General features: G+C 46.2%; 1 protein-coding gene across 2 annotated transcripts in view; it reads right to left on the reverse strand.

Annotated features, from left to right (window-relative positions):
• MSI2 (musashi RNA-binding protein 2) overlaps nt 1–18,724 on the reverse strand; it is a 471,101-nt gene that overhangs the window by 66,802 nt on the left and 385,575 nt on the right. For both annotated transcript variants that reach the window (XM_006832401.1, XM_006832402.1), the window contains exon 7: nt 6,571–6,653. In XM_006832401.1, the coding sequence (XP_006832464.1) occupies nt 6,571–6,653 (83 nt within the window). The remainder of the gene's footprint in view (nt 1–6,570; nt 6,654–18,724) is intronic.

The following is an 18,724-nucleotide window of genomic DNA, read 5'->3' on the forward strand; positions in this document are numbered from 1 at the left end:
CCTGGGGCTGCCTCCCTGAGGTTTGGTCCATACCTGGGTCTCCCACCCAGAGACCTCCATTCCCCCCAGCCCCACCCCGTGGGCCCTGGGCTGAAGGATGGTAGGTAGCCTCAGATCTCAGGAGCCTTTGCTCTTGGAAGGGGGCTTTTCAGAACTTTCTAAAAGGAGGAGTCAGCTGAAAGGTCTGACTCAGCTTTCCAGGGGCATGGCATACAGCTCTGGACACCTTGGGCTCTGCTCTGGGGATGAGATGTCTTCCTCTCCTTAAGGTCCAGTCAGTGGCCTCAAGAGGACCCTTCACCCCCACACTGTACTCCCTTACCATAGGATTACACATTTGTTCAACAAAAGTGATTCTAGAAATAACCACCACAGTGGTGGGAACAGAAATAGTAAAACATCTACCACTTCATGGTGTACTATGACCTGGCTCAGTTCAAATCTTAATTCTGTGAGGCAGGTATTCCCCGCTACAAGCACCAACCCCCTACACACACACACACACACACACACACACACACACACACACCATGCCCGGAGGGGAGGGCATGCCAATGTGGAGGGCAGCCCTTGGCACTAGAGCTTTCTCCAGGAGGAGACTAGCCTGTCCAATCACACAGGTGCACTGGCCTGGGATCTGGGTGGCAGCCCCCCATGGTCCATGCTCTCGCGGGCTTTCCTACTGGCCTTGTGGTCCACAACTCCCACCATATCTATCATTAGCAGTGATTACAACCCAGGGCCTCTCTGGCTTTAATGTGCATACAGATCTCTGGAAATTTATTAAAATGCAGATTCTGACTCAAGGGTCTAGGCTGGACTCCCGGGCTGCATTCTAACAAGCTCCTAGATCATACCAAAGGGCTAGTCCTCCTCTTCATTCCAATGCAATGAAAAGTTAAGTTACCATGACTTGCTTTGCCCATATGCTGCTTAATAAACTCCTGCAAATCAGATTATCAGAAAGGACTGTTTAAAGAAATTCTATAGTCCTTGAGTTAATTCCGACCCAGGGCGACCACCTGTGTATCAGACTAGAACTGTGCTCCACAGGGTTTTCAGTGGCTGGTTTTTTCCAGAAGTAGATCACCAGATCTTTCCATGAAACTTCCGGGTAGATTCAAACTTACAACCTCTTGTTAGCAGTTGAGTTTATTAACTGTTTGCAACCCTAAGTAATTCCCAGTCTTATAGTAGCCCTTGTATAGGCATATATATAGAAGCCCTTTCTTATATTAATCATTCATATAAATCCAGATTTTTCATATATGTTGTTAAGTGCCATCAAGTTGGTTCCAACTCATAACGATCCTGTATAGGGTTATCGAGGAACAGTTGGTGGGTTTAAACCACTGACTTTGTGGTACAGTGCATTATCCTGCAGTCCCACACCAAGATAAGTTGACAACAGGTTACAAGTTCAAATCCTGGCTCTGTACTTACAACTTATATTGTCCACTGTGACGAGTCCCTTACCACTTTGCTCTGAGCTCTAGTGTCCTCATCTGTAAAATGGGATAAGGACCCTGTGCGGAGAACGGGAGATTACAGGTACCCTTGTACACTCAATTTCCTTCTGTTGAGTGAGGCCACCTCTGCCCAGGCACCTTTCAAAGTGCACCCCAAGTTCTCACGTACAGAAGGTGGCCTTGCCACCACCACCCCCCTTCAACTTCATTAGGAGGTGGGGACTGAGCCAGACCCCTTAGGATTGGAGGGGCTCTTTGTTAATTCCCACCTCCCTCCCTCCTTCTCTTGCTGCCTAGCATCCTAGGAGGCCGCTTTGAGGCTGAGCTCTGGCGACTAATCAAGCCAGTGTTCCCGCTGCTCAGGAGACTGCTTCAATCAGGGGGAGGCGGTAGGAGGTGTTATTAGCTACCCCCTCCCCCCTTACCCAGGCTGGGGCTTGAAAGTGGTCAAAGAGGATCCTCTCTCCCAGGGCCAGTGAGGCTCTGCATGTACATTTATTTGTATGTTTGTTGATGAAGAGCTGTATTTGCATTCTACTCTGCTTGCAACAAGCCTGGGGCGGGTGCTGTGACCTGGCGTGCGGACCCTTAAAGCATGAGCTTGACCCTTCTCCCCAGCTGGGAATCTCATCCTGGGCAGCCCATCTCCTCTGTCCCTCTCTTAGGAGCACATGGGACCACATGACCACAATAGGACTGACTGGGGAATGGGGGTAGTCGATGGGTGTCCTTTAAAGTTCCTTTCAGTCTAAAGAGGAGATGTACTGTTAGATGCTTCTAAGTCATAGTGACCCCAAATGACATCACAGAACTGCCACCCAGGGTTTCCTAAACTGGAGTCTTTAAAGGGATGTTGTGGCTCTGTAGGACAAGCACTGGACTGCTAACCACAAGGTTGTCATTCAGAGCCCACCAGCTGCTTCCTCAGGAGAATGAGGAGGCTTTCAGCTTTCATCAAGATTTCCAGCTTCAGAACCTCTAAACTGGGTCACTATAAGTCAGAATCAACTCCAAGGCACTTAACAGCAACCACAGTCTTTGTGGGGGATTCCTGGTGTAGTACTGTTGGATAAGCACTAGATTGCTACCCTAAGGTTAGTGGTTCAAACCCACCAGCTGCTCCTCAGAAATGCTATAGAGACACTTAACAACAACAATCTTTAGGGGAGCTGATTGCCACATCTTTCTTCTCTGCACCAGCTGGTGGGTTTGAACTATCGACCTTTTTGTTTAGTAGCCTCGTACTTAACTTTGTACCATTAGGGCTCCTCGGAGTGAGGGCATAGTTTAGTGCTTTCTGGAGGAGACTTTCTTAAGGCAGGGCTTATATGGGGTGAGATGAAGGTTCCTGTGGTCCCAGGTTGCAGACAGCAGTTCTCCTGGGCAACAGAGAAGGATCCTTATATTTTACAAATACGTCCTGGAGATTCACAAATCAAACTGGATGGGAAATAGCTTTGGGAACTGTGATGTGCCTCACTGTCACATGAGTAATTTCACCCTTTATTTGGTTCACATATATGGAGGGGATACTAAGTGCCAGGAACAGGAGTCCTAGATTAAGAATCAGAGCCTTGGATTGAAAGTACCATCTCGGCGGCAGATCAGCGGTGCCGTTTCACATCTCCGGGAAAGGAGGGAACTGGCGGTCCAGGCATTTGGAGGGTGTGTGCACAGAGATGGCGGGGTTAAAGGAGGCCAGTCTTTACAGTTTCATAGTGTTTATCAAACACGCCTCCGTACATTCTAACAACCGTCTGGGTCCCTGCTTGGCAGTCTCTGAGTTCTCAGAGTCTACCCAGCTCTCCAATTGGAATTCTGTCCATCGCTCAGTTTAAATTCATTTCCTTTTCTTTGGGCCTCAGAAGTGGAAACCAGCACAAGAGAGTCCAATACAATTTACAATGCAGGTTCCTCTACCAACCCCCTTTGAGTTCTGCACTCTTACAGTCAGGGGTGAAGCTTGATGTTGACAATGACTGAGCTAACGTTAATAAACATTAAACCTGTACCCTGTGCCAGGCACAATCACCCCATTACTGGAATTCAGTGAGGTTCTCTCCCAATAACTCTCAGTTCTCTCCTTGCATGTTAACTGGTAGAGTTGGGCTGAGAACTGGGATCAGAGCTGGATAGTACTCTACTCTTGGTTCCTCCTCCTCCTCTTTATCTCCTTCCATTTCCCCATATTCACTTAAAGAGCAAGTACTAGACTCAAAAGAAGACAGATATCCTCATATGACGCCGGTGACCTTCACCAGTTACTTGGGCTGTGCAAGCCACCTCCATCCGGCAGGGAGAGAAGATGGGAGACGTGAAGGATCCGGGGACTGGCTCAGCCTCTCTGGCTTCAAGCTGACCCATGTGTCATCTTTCTTGGGCTAAAACACCCTCCTCCCCCTGAGGCTTCTGGGGTGCATTCTCCTACCTTCCTAGCTCAAATGCTTGACTGTACAGCTCATCTGGCAGCCTCTAAGTTCAAGACACTTTGCACTATCTGAGCAGTCAAGTGACACTCCTCCACCTGGGACAAGGAGGAGGAGAAAGCCCTTCCCTATCTAGCTCTCTAAGGAGCTCTGGTAGCATCATGGTTACGAGATGGGCTGCTAATCTCAAGGTCAGCAGTTTGAAACTACCAGTGGTTCCGTGGGAGAAAGATAAGGCTTTCTGCTCCCATAAAGATGTACAGCCTCAGAAATCCTATATAGGGTCGTTATGAGTAGGAATCAACTTCACGGCACATAACCACCACCACTACCATCTAGCTCTCTGGCTCATTTCAAAGCGAGTCAGTAGTAAAGGACACTCTCCAGGTGCTGCTAAGTCAGCCCAGCTCTTGGAGACCCCACGTGTGTTAGAGTAGGACTGAGCTCCATAGGGTTTTTAACAGCTGAGTTTTCAGTAGTTGCTCACCAGGCCTTTTTTCCAAGGTGCCTCAAACCTTTCAGTTAGTCAATGAACTTGCTAAGCATGTCAGCCATTCATACCGCCCAGAAATTCCCCTAGGTATAATTCCCAAAGAATGAAAATCAGGCATTCAAACAAAGCTTCTACACCAATGTTCACAGCAGCAAAAGTGCAAACAGCCCAAATGTCCATATGTGGTAGATTAATAAACAAATTGTGGTAACCACACACACACACACACACACACACACACAACAAAACATTACTCTACCATAATCTTGTTGTACTGACACATGGTTTAACATGGATGAACTTTAAACACACTGTGATAAGTGAAGAAATTAGACACAAAATGTCATATATTGTAGGAATCTGTTTATATGAAACATCCAGATAAGGCAAATCAATAGTGACAGAACACATTTGTGCTTGCTGAGGGCTGGGGGGAAGAGAATGGGGACTACTTGCTTAATGGGTCAGGGGTGATCAAATATTTTTGAAACTCGATAAGAGATGGCGTTATACAGCATTGTGGAGGTATTACATGCCAAGGAATTGTTCACTTAAAAAAAAAGTTAGGTTTTATGCTACGTGAATTTCATCTCAAGTTTTTAAAAAAAGGCATTGGATTAAGAGGGAAAAAAGTTAGTGAAGGGCTGCACGTATGCATTCACGTATGGTCTCCTGCCAGCGTGCACCAGGCCTGTCCTAATGACCTGTGAAGTTCCTGTAGAAAGAATGGTGTCTGCCAACATCTACACTGCCTCTTCTGCTGCCCGCAGCCCAGGCAGCCTTCCCCAGAGTCTGTCACCAGCCGGGCTCCAGCTCTCATAAATAAGGCCATCAGGAGGCTGGAGGCAGACTTCCTCCTAAGCTCCCAGTCTCTCTCATTTTACACAAGACCAAATAGTAACCTTCCCAAAGAAACAAGTACTGACTGGAGGCACCTATATTTTGGGGCAGAAAAAAACCAGGATTCCTACACATTTCTCTCCCCGGTGCCATTTTACCACATGAGCTGACATTTCCAACATACAGTATGCAAAGAAATAGGATTTTTATTTCAGATGCATATGATGGCAAGGAACAATATGAACAATATGATTTTAGTGCCCTGGGTAAAAATTAGCAAGTCAAATAGTGACTCAGGCCTGTAGCACTGCAAGCTAAGCAGATTGCTTTGATCTTATCCACACTAAAAGCTCTATTACTGAATTTAAAGTTGGTGAAAACATATCAGACCAGTATACAATGCATATCTGAATGCATGTTTCAAAAGCAAGGAATGTTTTAACAAAAGGAAGAAAATATCAAAGTTAGGGCTGTGGTTCAAACACAGGTTTCCCCTCCCTCTTCTCTTGGGGCTGGAGACTCTGCTGGCCAACTCAAATATTTGAGCTCCCATTTTCTGGAACCAAGGAAGTGGCTTGTCACCCACAACTCAATCAGGAGGCTTCTGGTGCCTATGGATGGTCTGCACATGATATAGCGCCCTCTGCTGGTTATCTCTCTGGGCGGCCTCTAGCCCCCAAACTTTCAATGATCCAACCTCCCATCCCCTTCTGGAGGCTGAAGGGGCAGGAAAAGAACTTTACAGACCCAAAGGGAAGGAAGGGTGGAAGGCATACCCTCATTGCAAGCAAGGAGAGGGGGTTGTTAATTATCCAACAGGGTGCAAAGAGAAATAATTGGATGCCACAAAGTCTATATCTAGCATGTGCCCTGCAAAAGCGAAACAGGAAAAGGAAAAGCCCAAGGTTGGTAGACCTGCAGGCAAATCTGCCCCCTCCCCGCTATCAGTTTTTGTATGGTCATGAATTAAGAATGGCTTTCATATTTTCTAATTGTTGAAAAGAAACCAAAAGAAAATATTTTGTGACCATGTGAAAATTATAAGAAGTTCAAATTCCAGTGTCCATAAATAAGTTGTATTGAAGCGCAGTCTGCTCAGTTCATTCATGTATACATTGAGTGGTGAATTTGGAGTCAGTTGTATGGCCCACAATGTTGCAAATATTGACTTTACAGGAAAAGTTTACCATCCCATATCTTTAACAACTGCTACCATTCATGGGGCTGAACCCTCTGAGCCCACTTTCAATTGTGATTACAGGGTGCCAACAGTCTGCAAGACAAAGATGTGTGCAGGGAGACAGAGGAACATTATGTTTCAGCACAAATGCTACCAACTTACCATTTTATTATTGATTTCATGGAAATGAATCTCACAGACTTTTTCCACCACGTCTTCATTCTCAAAAGTGACAAAGCCAAACCCTAAAGGGAAAGGGGGTAAACAGAGAAGAGGGGTAAGTTCAGTTCTGGCATGCCCATCCATTTCTCTTTCATGTCTTGACATCCCGACAGCTCCTGACCTGGGAGTCGTGGGACAGACCCCTGACAAAGGCTTAGAGCTTCAGGCAATGAGTTCTAATTGGTACCCAGTACCCTTTCTACAGAGAAGAGGATTTAGTGACTTTACCCACAAGCAGCAGGCTCTGTGTGGTTTACATGTGCCCCCAAGCAAACGAGAAATGCATTTGTCTGTTATTTCTGGGGGTCAAAACCCCCGTGGTACTCTCAGCAGAGGGGCTGACAGGTTAATGGGGGCTGTGGGGTGACTGCGGGGCCACGCAGGGCTCTTTCAGCACACTGGCCCAGCCAAACCCCGGGGTCAGCCTCCAGACGGAGGTGGCTATTTGTCCTTTTCTTCCTGAATTACTTCCTCTAATACCTCATCAGGACATCCTGAGGCCTGGAAGAAACTATTAAAAATTGCAGGGCTCTGTTCTGCACAGCCATCCTTTTTCTACCACTGCTTCAAAAGCACTGTGGATTTGGAGCAGTTTAAGACTGTTTGATGCCTGCTGTCAGCCCGTCAGCTATCCACTGTATTTACTCCGCTGGAGATCGGCTTTGCTAGACACAGCGAACTGAAGAATTTTGGCAGGCAACTGCTGCTCAGCCTCCTGAGTTCTCTCCTTCCCCTCCTGCCTCTTTCTTTCTTCTCCTCCCACCCCCAACAGGGTTTCCAGCAGGCTGTCCCATCTGTGACACCACTCAGTAAACCCTGCTTATTGCCACAGGGATCTAACTGCAGGACACCCCCCTCCCCCCAGATGGACTGCAGCCACCACTTTAGTGCTAACCACGCGAGAAACACACGCAGGCACACTGACAGGGAAGCAGGAGGTCTGGGCTCCAGTGCTGCCTCTGACTTATGTAGAGTCCTGGGAAGCCCCTTCCCTATTTTGAGCCTTGGGTTTTGCATCTACAAATTAAGATGGTGCATCTAGACGCGGTGACCCTCAGGTCAGAATGCATGTTAGGATTCCCAAGACTCTCACTGGCAATCTCATTGTTGTTGTTGTTAAGTGCTGTTGAGTCGGTTTCGAGTCATAGCAACCCTGTATAGCGTTTCCGAGGAGCAGCTGGGGGGTTTGAGCTGCTGACCTTGTGCTTTGCTGTCCAGTGCTGATGTTACAGTACCACAACAGGGGTCCAGATAGCAATCTGGACAAGCACAACGCTGGTCACAACACACAGAATACCGAAACGGCTGGTTCTGTACTGTGCCATTAGCGTCTCCTATTCTGGGGAAAAGAGACAAGCGTCTTTTCAAAATTCTGTGTCTACTTGTGATCCTGGCAATTCCAGATGGAGAGAGGATTCACTTAGGTCCCTTCAGGTATGCCTGTCTCCAACTCTCACACAACCATTTCTGAGGAACCTTGGGGGAAAGGAAGCTGAGATACTGAGCACCTATGGGGTCTAGAAGATTCCTTTGAAAAGAATGCATTCATCCAAAAGGCATGTCCCCGCGTGGTTTCCAGTAAAAGAGGCCCAGGCACCTTTGGTGGTGCAAATGGTGATGTGCTGCTTGCTAACTACAAGGTAGGCAGTTTGAGTCTGCTCAGAAGCACCTTGGAAGAAATGCCTGGCAATCTACTGCCAACAAATCAGCCAGTCTACTTCCTAAAATACCCTATGAAGCACAGTTTTACATGCGTCAGCACTGACTCGATGGCACCTGGTTTGGTTTTGTTTTCAGTTTAGCAGTACCACACAAATGGTAACCACACTATTTACTGGATGCTTACCACACACCAAATAACTGGCTGGGGTTCTATAGTCTAACCCAGCCCAGTCCATTAGAAACATATATGGTGGAATGCAGGTTACAGGGGTACAAAGTTGGCAAGCTTCTCCCAGCATCCTCTGGGGAAAGCCAGTCCTCAGTCATCTCTGCGGCCTGACACAAATATCAGACCTGATGAGATTTTGTCTGAACTCAGGCCCAACACAAACATTTTGTCAGGCTTGTATACCTGCAATACCAGGACCCTGCAGAGAAAGCTACCAGATCCTCAGGTCATCTCCAGCAAGGACAAGGGTTCCCGGTGACTGAGCGTTGCCTTCTTCTCAGCTCCTGGTCCCATTAATCATGTGCAGAGTTGGCAGAGAGCCACATCCAGAGGTAGTCCCTGGATTATTCGTCTTTATGTTTTATGTGTTTGTTCTCTTCCCCACCTCCAAACAGTTTTATCCCCTAAAGATCTCCTGGAAACCAGGACTGGGAGGGACAAAAGTCATCAGGTTAAATGTCCCGTCCTGTCCCCCAGCAGGCATGTGACCTTATGATGCATTAAGGGGGCCCAGGATGAAACAGAGCTCCTGACACAGAGCAGGAGTCCTCAGTGGTGCAAATGGTTAACCATGCTGGGTTTGGAAGTTCAAGTCCAACCAGAGGTGCCTTGCAAGAAAGGCCTGGAGATCAATATCCAAAACAATCAGCCATTGAAAACTCTATGGAGTACAGTTCTACTCTGACACACACGGGGTCACTATGCGTTGGTGTCAATGTGACAGCAAACTGAGTGACATATGGCAGGTGCTAAGTGATTGAGGTTGAATGGATGCCTGAGCCATCTCTGCTCCCCTGGGTGTAAGCATCTTTATTCCTCCACTTATGCTGCTGCCTCCCCTTAAGTCCTCTGCTAACACTTAGAGGCTCTGTAGATGGTGGACACGGAGCTGCACAAGTCAGAGGCTCCCACTCAGGGCACATCTCTTCCCTGTGCAGACCCCATCTCTCCATCCTCACTTCTAGCCTGGGGTCACTCTGGGCTTCATTTGTCTTCCGAGTTCACCTCCTTAGTCTGAACCTAAATAAAGGTTACATGCAAACCTCTAAAGAGGCCAGGGCAGTGAGATGGACTTTGATGCTAGTAGGGCCAGGTCACAAGCTTTGGCCACCTGTACTTGGGTAGACCACATGCTCCCTCCTCCATGAGGCTTGGTGATGGATGAGCAAAACTTACGCCTGTGACCTCGCGAGAGCACGGAGTACATGTGCCTCATTTAAAGCCACCTTGCTGCCAAGCACCTGCATTTGGTCCTGGCACAGAGACCAGGGTAAGTCAAGTTACCCTGGGTACTAAGGAGTCAGTTCACTGCCGTAGAAGCTGCTTTTCTGTTGCAACCCACCACCTGCCTAGTCCACTGGCCAATCACTGTTTGGACTCTGGCACTAAACCCACTTGGAACTCAATCGCTGCCTCAATTTCCCACCCTGTGCACTATCCCGAGAAAAGAAGGGAGCCAGAGCTGGGAGAAAGGCATTAAAATGCAGCCAGTGGTGCCACTGAGAAGGGTGGGGAGGGGGCAGAACTCAGCGAATCATTTAAAATCCTGGCTCTGATATTCCCCCCTGCTGGTCCCTTCCCTAAGCCCACAGGACTCAAAATGCAAGTATCACAGAAATGATTTTCCTGATTAAAGGAGATAGCCTGGATTTCAAGTCCACGTACCCTGGATGCATAACAATTCGGTGATGTCAAGACTCATTTGCAGTATCTTAAAGATCTATATCGTCTCAACAACCCTGACTGTTGGGTCTGAATTGAGAAAACAAACTTGATTATGTCTAAAATATTTATTTATTCCATTTGGGGGAAGCAGAGAAGCAACGAAACCCTGAATTATCAATAAGCGTTATTCCTTAATGTATAATCATTTTTATTCCACATGTGTTACCATTTACAATGAACTGGGAACGCAATGGCAAATGACCCCAGGATAAATGAAAGTGAAGGGCAAAAACAAGAAGGTCAGAAGTTTGGAAGAGAGACAGGTATAGGTGGGAAAATCTTCTTTTGGACAATCTCCAGGCTACCAGATCTTATCTGAGCCTGGAAGACTGGAAAGATAATTTCCCTCCCTTTCTCCCAATAGAAATTCCCACAGACAATCAGACATGGAGCCTCAGGAAATCCCATTAAACCTAGGCTTAGCAGCTAGGCAAGTGAAACACATAACTAGTCTAGCTCAAAAAGCAAGGGCCAAATTATTTCACTTACACAAACTACCTTTTGGAAATGAATAGTGGAGATTGCTGCACAATATGGTGAATGTAATAATGTCACAGAACTGTACACTCAAAAACGGTTAAAGCAGCAAAGTTGTGTTATATAGATAAAGGAGAATAAAAAACAAACAAACTATGGAATGGTGACAAGGAGTAGGGGATAGGATTACTTTGATTCAATAGTGAGTAACTGCTATCATGACTAATTGCAACTGTCACAACTGTAAAGGTAGAAGATGTGAAACAAAAAGTGGGGGAGTAGTTCATCTTTCATTCCAGGAACACAGTTCCAGGACCATCATGAGGGAAGGGCGTCAGTGGAGCATGGGATCCTAACCAGAGATGGAGGCAGAGGTGATGGCAAAGAGAAAGCAGCTGAGGACTCCAGACCCTTGAAAGGCTGTGTGCCGGTGGGTAGGAGGCTGCTTTGCAAAATGTGCCCTTTGGTCATTTAAACGAATATATATTTTCTGAGTGTTTTGTGTACATCAAAAAAATTAAAGGGAATAGAGGTAAATACTGTTAACTGAGTCCTGGTGTAGCGCTGTGGGTTAATGCGCCAGACTGCAAAGCCGTTTGAACTGTAAGGTCGGTGGTTCAAGCTCAGCAGCTGCTCCTCGGAAAACCTATACAGGGACGCTATGGGTCGGAATCAACTCGATGGCACTTAACAACAACAACAACTGTTAACCGATGGTGCATGGAGGGGATTGTAATCATTGCAATGAAACAAAATATGATTGGTTGAGTGAAAGGCTGATGATCTGTCCTGTAAATTATCATTCAATTCACAATAAAAGCTTAAAAAAAAAAAAAAGATTATAGGAAAATGGAACTTTTCCATGAACTTTTTGAAACCCCCTCATATATTTACAGTAAGATTAAAAACATAACAAAACAAAGACTAAGGGTCAAACGATGAGCTAAATGGCCCTGGGGAGTCCCTTTAGCTCTGGGGGCCTCTAAAAATAAGCAGGCAAAAACACAACCCAACCAGAAAATGGGCAAAAGACTTGAATAGACATTTCTCCACAGAAGACATATAAATGGTCAATAAGTACATGAAATGATGTTCAACAGCATGAGCAACTGGGGAAAGGTAAATCAAACCACAACAAGGTTTCTCACCCATTGGCTACTGGAGTCCCTGGGTGGCACACATAGTTAAATGCTTTCCTGTTAGACTGAAGGTTGGCAGTTCAAATCCAGCCAAAGGTGCTGAAAGATCACAACTTTGAGAACTCTATGGTGCAGCTCTGCTCTGCACACATGGGGTCAACCTGACTTGGAAAAGACTCACCAACTAACAACAGGATGGGTATTATCAGAAAACTGAAACCAACATACACTGGCGGGGATGTGGAAGTAGTGGAGCCCTCCTGTATTGCTGGTGGGAAGGGAAAATGGCGCAGCTGCTGTGGAGAAGTTTGGCAGTTCCTAAAAACACAAACATAGAACTACCATGTTGTGGTTATGTGCTATTGAGTCAGTTCTGACTCATAGCAATGTTGTACAGGGTTTCCATGAAGCGGCTGGTGAGTTTGAACCCCCGACCTTGAGATTCAAACCAACCTTACGCTCCAGTGCTTATCCTACAGTGACACACCAGGACTCCTACCATACGGCCCAGAAATGCCATTCCTAATTATCTATCCAAAACACTTGAAAGCAAGGATTCAAACCAATGTTCATTGCAACTGTTATTCACAGTAGTCAAAAGGAGGAAACCACCCTTCTGTCCATCAGATGAACTGCTTGACAAAATGTGGTCTTATCCATACAGTGAAATTCTGATACATGCTACAACATGGATAGAAACCTTGACGACATTATGCTGAGTGAAAGATACCAGACACAAAAAGACAGATACACGACCGTACTTATATGAACTATCCAGGACAGGCAAACAAGGAGGCAGAAGGTGGATTGGTGGTTACCAGGGGCCAGGGGCAGGGGAGTTGGAGTTATTATTTAATGGATACAAAGTTTTCTGTTTGGGGTGGCGAAAAGCATTTGGAAATAGTGCTGATGGTCGTGTAACGCTGTGAATGTGATGCGTACCACACTTAATGGTTAGCATAGAAAACTTTATCTTTTATTTATTTTGTTGTTGTTAAGTGCTGTCAAGTTGATTTTCGACTCATGGCAACCCCGTGTCACACAGCAGACCTGCCTCATAAGGTTTCCTACACTGTCATCTAAACAGAAGTAGACCACCAAGTTTGTCTCCCTCGGAGCTGCTGGGTAGGTTGCAACCACTAGCCTCTGAGTTAGCAGCTGAGCGCTTAATCATTGTGCCACTAGGGCTTCTTATATTTTACCACAATAAGAGATAAAGGCAGAAATGAATGGTCCTGCTCCAGTCCCTGCCAGTGGATTTCCAGCATCCACTATGGATTGCACTCTCTCTGGGTCCTGTGGGATGTCCCTGTGGTCATCCTCTTGGTTGGCCGTTAGGCACTGTCCTGCAGCCCGAGAGTTCCTCCTCAGGTGTTTAAACTCACTCCAGCTGGCCACTCAGAATGGAGAGGAAGCCCAGGAACTGGTAACCGAGCAATCAATGGGCCAAAACTTGGCAGGGGTCACAGACTAGTTCCCATATGTAACCTGTCATGAACAAAATGACAAGTGTCTGGGCTTTCATAAAAAGCCTCACATTACCTGTGCCCCATGCTTCCTAAGGGGCTCTGGGAGTCTGCAAAACCTCAACAAAGAAGGTGCTGAGAAGGTTAACCCAAACAATAATGGATTTTAAAAAGGAGATACATAGGGCAGCAGCTGACAGGGAGCATTTAAAAATGAAATTCTATAGCATTCTTCTGAATGAAGCTATTATTGGAACTAACAAGTAAGCTCTATTTAAGAGAGAAGCATTTTACAGTCAAACCTTTTTTCCCCCTCTTTCATTCAAAGGAAGAAAACTGAATATTCATTTGGATAATACAAGGCTATAAAACACAAACACACAGAAGAGGAGAATCGACATCTGAAAATAAAATACCTGAGAATCGAAATAACCTGCTCCAAAAGTACCCATGGGGGAATATTCGGCAGTTAACTTTCTGAGAATTTTTTTTAGGTCAGGGAAGGGAAGATGGGAACCACCTCCTTCTAGCCTCAAAAATCATTCTCTTCTCTTATCATATAGGTCAATGAACACTAATGGGCAATTGGGTAGTGCCTAATGCATCTTCACTGGAAATCAATGTAAGTCCGGAGTTAACACACTTGGTTAACAGGGAAAAAAAAGGGAGAAAAAAACCCCAGATTGTCAAATTTATTCTGAGTATCCCATGAGGAATGGAAGGGTTGTGTATGCAAGTGTATTTATAACTCCTACAACCTCCCTCTGTTGCTCGTAACCCAGTGTTGGAAAGCAGCCGTGTCTGTGGGCTGCTTCCAACAGAAAGACTAATCTCTTGGGTTTGGGCGTGGTTCCAAACGCCTCCTCGGACCTCATCTTCCCTGGTCCCTAAGGCAACCCTGTGACAGGTGGTGCAGGTTCCCCTATTGGTACTTGGCTGCTTAGCTCAGGTAAGTGCTTGTCCACGGTGACACATCACCAGAAGCAGAGAAAGGGATGACCCCACGACTCCCGGCCTGACCTTACTTGCTTTTCTCCAGCCAGTCGCCAGGGGTTTCCTTGGATCAGTCAGTGTTCGAAGGTGGATTTGGTGGCCATATGGTTCTGAGAGGGCAAGGGGGACCCGCCCGAGCCAGGAGGCACAGGTGGTCATCACCAACAGTCAACCCCAGTTTGCCACTGGACATCCACATTTCATCTTGGACTAGCCCTATCCCCAATTTAGAACATTTCTGGGCTACCTCTACGGCTACCTAGGCAACACAAATGATGAATGGCTGCAGCAAACAGAAAGGTGGGAGGTTTCAGTCTATGCAGAAGTACCTTGGAAGAAAGGCCTGGTGATCCACGTCCAAAACACCAGTCACTGCAGCACACTCCTATTCCAATATACACGAGGTCATCATGAGTTGGAATCAACTCAACAGAAATGGATTTTTTGGTTTCTAAGGACACTGGTGTGGCACTCTAGGATAAGCACCGGACTGGTAACTGCAAGGTTGGCAGTCCAAACCCACCAGCTGCCTTTAGAAACCTTACACACGGTTGCTGTGAGTCTGAACCGACTCGATGACACTTAACAATTAACAACATGGGCTCATCAGTCCCCAGCAAGCCTCCATGGAGAAGGTCTGAGGTCCCACCCAGGGCATCTGGCAGTAAGAGCAAAGGAGAAGAGCAGTGAACATAATGTGTTCATGCCAGGGATGGTGGTGGCGTCCCATGCCTAGGTTTGCCCTAAGAAAAAGAGAACTTGGAAGATGGATCTGTCCCTTCCAGGAAAAAACAAGCTGCCTTCCCAAAAGACATGGTATGCGTCTGATTATTGATTACTTCTCTGGGATACTCACCACACAACCCCCCACCATTAGTGAAATCTAGTCTGAGTGGCCATTTGTTTACTAAGTATCTTCAGATATTGGGTGGTGGGCAAGGGATCGGGCAACACTTCCGACTGTGTCAGGTTTCAGTCTTGAGGAGCATCTGACAGTTAATTTACCGTTTCATTAACATTTCAGTTACAAGTAATTTTTTCAAAGGATAATGTGGTAAGGTAAGAATGCCATTTCCCACCTACCCAGGGATAGGACTCCTTCAATTACAATTGCCTGACATGTGAAAGGTTGTTATTTACTATAATAACAATACAAGAATAGCTTATCCACACTTATTACTGGAGTCCTGGTGTGTTGCTATAGGATAAACACTGGCCTGCTAACCACAAGGTTGGTGGTTCAAACCCAACAGATATAGGGTTGCTATGACTCAGAACCTACTTGATGGCACTTAACAATAACAGTACACTTATTACTAAATACCCATTCTTTAACTCAGTGTTTTCTTATTGAGTAGGAACGATTGTTCCCATTTTACAGATGAAGAACTGAGGCCCATGTGGACCTACTCTTCTTAGAAAGGCAGGCTATTTCAAAGTCTACCTCTCCTGAATTATCAGTTGACTCTAGAACCCTGTCCTTCCCTGTGATGGCCACTCGTCTATAAAGTGGATATGAACCCCTTGTCCTAACAACCCAGCAGAGAAGCGCAAAGAAAGAAGGTGGACAAGATCTGACCATCCAGTCCAGAGCAACGTTTCCTTCCCCTGCTGCCCAACACATCCCATTCCTGAAATATCAAGTGGGATAAGGGGAGACTAAGGGTTTTCAGTGGTCCACAACCAAGGTGACTTTTATAAAGAAACAAACACAACTAGACTGCATTATGCTTTTTCAAGATCTATCTATATGGTATCAACATGACAAGAGCAACTCAGAACATTAGGGAGGGAACTTAGAGGGTAAGTGAGTGTGTGTGATGGGGGAGGAACAACTTAGAAAAAGACAGTGAGAGAGCACAACTCCAAGGGTGACATCTGTCACCCAGGAGCACCAAGAGAAACGGCTGAATTGGTGCATGTTTTGTTACAGATCATCTCAACAACAATAACAAAATTTTAAAAAGGGAGGAAAAAAACCCCTAATAAAACAACTAGAATCTCCCTTGGCCAGAATGGGGCTAGTGAGTGACTTCTGAACGTTCCAGGCAACCCTGCCCCAGTTGCTGAAACTGATTTTGGGCAGCAAGTGGGCTCTCCAATGAGCCAGCCGCCTGGAGGAATGAAGAGAGCACCGATTCCTTCCCTCACCTTTGTGAGAACAAAGAGCAAAGGCAGAGACACTGACCCAGGCTGTACCTAGCACCCAACATTCTGCCTCAAGGCTGGTCAGAACAAGGACTTCTGGGACAGGGAGTAACTCCAAAGCAAGGGTAACAAGGGATCGTTGGACATACATATCCTTCGCATATTCTCCTCTCCTCCCCCACAGCCTTCTTCCTTTCTACTTCCAAACCAAGGAGTGGTCTCATTTGTGGGGCCGCCTTCCATGTCCCCTCCACTCTAGGATCATTCTTGCACCTGCTGCTTTGTTTCCACCAGCACTTTGGCAGCTGGTTGCTGTAAACTATAATAAAATGCCTTTCCAAAAAATGAGGGAATGTGACCAGACACGCCAGACATCATGATATTAAAGCTGTGTCAATTAATTTCTCCCCCTGCTTGATAAACGAGCACCATTCCATCTCTTAATAATGAGGAGAGAAACAAGAAAAGTTGACACTTAGTTTAATTTATTTTCTCAACTTGCCTGGTCATATTTCTTTCTGCCTTGCAGAGTACACTGGGGCTGTGGGGAATTACAAGTGGCTCTCGCACAGCCCAGACACAGATCGGTGTGAATCGACACGGGCCTCTTTATTCCCACACACCACTTAATCAGGAGGGGAAAGTGACTTGGTAAGCCAGCTCACACCTGCGCCTCTCCAGCCACATTTGGGGACAGAGGGAGTGGGGCTCCGGGAGGGGAGCGATCTCAGGTGTGTGGGGAATCAGATAACAGAAATGGCAGTATCAGATTTCCAATCTAGTTTTGAGTAACTGCACAAGGCTGAATTCCCTAAATTAATATTAAGCTATGTTGGCGGCATTTGCCAGAGGGAAGCCAATTTCTCAACTAGAAAGACACTTTTCTTTCTTTTTCAGCCTGAGGATGCTCTGGCCAGCACCCGACCTTGAAATGTGAAGATAAACACGCTACAAGTCAGAAGCCAACTGCAAACCAGCAAGTATTTCATTAAGGCGTCAGTTATAAGCAACTTTTTTTCCATATGGCTACCATAACCTCAAGGGGCTCTGGTAGCGTAGTGGTTACGAATTGGGCTTTGAACCACAAGGTCAGCAGTTCAAAACTACCAGCTGTTCCACAGGAGAAAGATGAGGCTTTCTGCTTCCGTAAAGATTTACAGCCTCGGAAACTCTGAACAGGGTCGCTATGAGTCAGAACCGACTCCACGGCACATCGCCACTACCACAACCTGGAGGGTCCAGCATCACACAGTCCCTGGGTGACGCAGATAGTTAAGTTTAGTTCAACGATTAACTGAAAAGTTGGAGGTTCAAATCCATCTGGAGAGGCATCTTGGAATAAAGGTTTGGCAATCTGCTTCCAAACTGTGAAACCCTATGGAGTAGAGCAAATCTATTCTGCATGAGTCATAATCAACTCTACAGCAACTGGTTTGGTTTTTGACACAATATACCATGCGGGGGGGGCGGGGGGGGGGTAAAATCAAAGTGTGTTCTAAACCGTTTTTCTTGGTGTAGTCCTGTGGCAGACTCTTCTTCACTGTGACAAATGTACATCTATGGGCTCTGCCCACCTCCTAGCACACTCTTCACACTTCCAATCAGCTCTTAGGTGATTCTGATGCCCACCCCAAGATGCTCTGAGTTCCCTGTTATTTCCCAACTGACAAGGAGCCAAGCAGACACCAGTTAGCAAGAGTCTAGTCATCACTGCCACTGAATTATCCACTTAAAAATGGTTACCATGGCAAATCTTATGTTATATATGTTTTACCAAGAATCTCTAGGTGGCACATATGGCTAAGCACTTGACTACAATCTAAAAGGTTAGCAGTTCGAACCTACTCAGAAGTGTTTTGGAAGAAAGTCCTGGTGATCTGCTTCTAAAGGTCACAGGCATGAAAACCCTATGGAACAGTTCTACTCTGGTACACACGGGGTCATCATATGTCAAAGTCGACTCAATGTTAACTGCGTTTTGTTTGTTTTCCTCTACAGGGTCCCTATGGGTCAAAATTCACTCAATGGCAGTGGGTTTTGGTTTACCACAATTAAAAAGGAGAATTTCCAGGTATCCCTCTCATTTGAAGAACTAAAATCACTTTGAAGGAGTTTTAGACAACAGTTTCAAGGGAACACTGGGACTCTCAGCATCAAGAACAGAGCCCGCATGCAAAACAGCACCCACCGGGAGATTAGGTGCAAGACAGGGCTTCTCCCCCAGGCTCAGGAAAGGATCAGAAATCCATTCATAC

The sequence above is a fragment of the Chrysochloris asiatica genome, unplaced genomic scaffold (assembly GCF_000296735.1).
Source record: "Chrysochloris asiatica unplaced genomic scaffold, ChrAsi1.0 scaffold00007, whole genome shotgun sequence".
Taxonomy (NCBI): Eukaryota; Metazoa; Chordata; class Mammalia; order Afrosoricida; family Chrysochloridae; genus Chrysochloris; species Chrysochloris asiatica.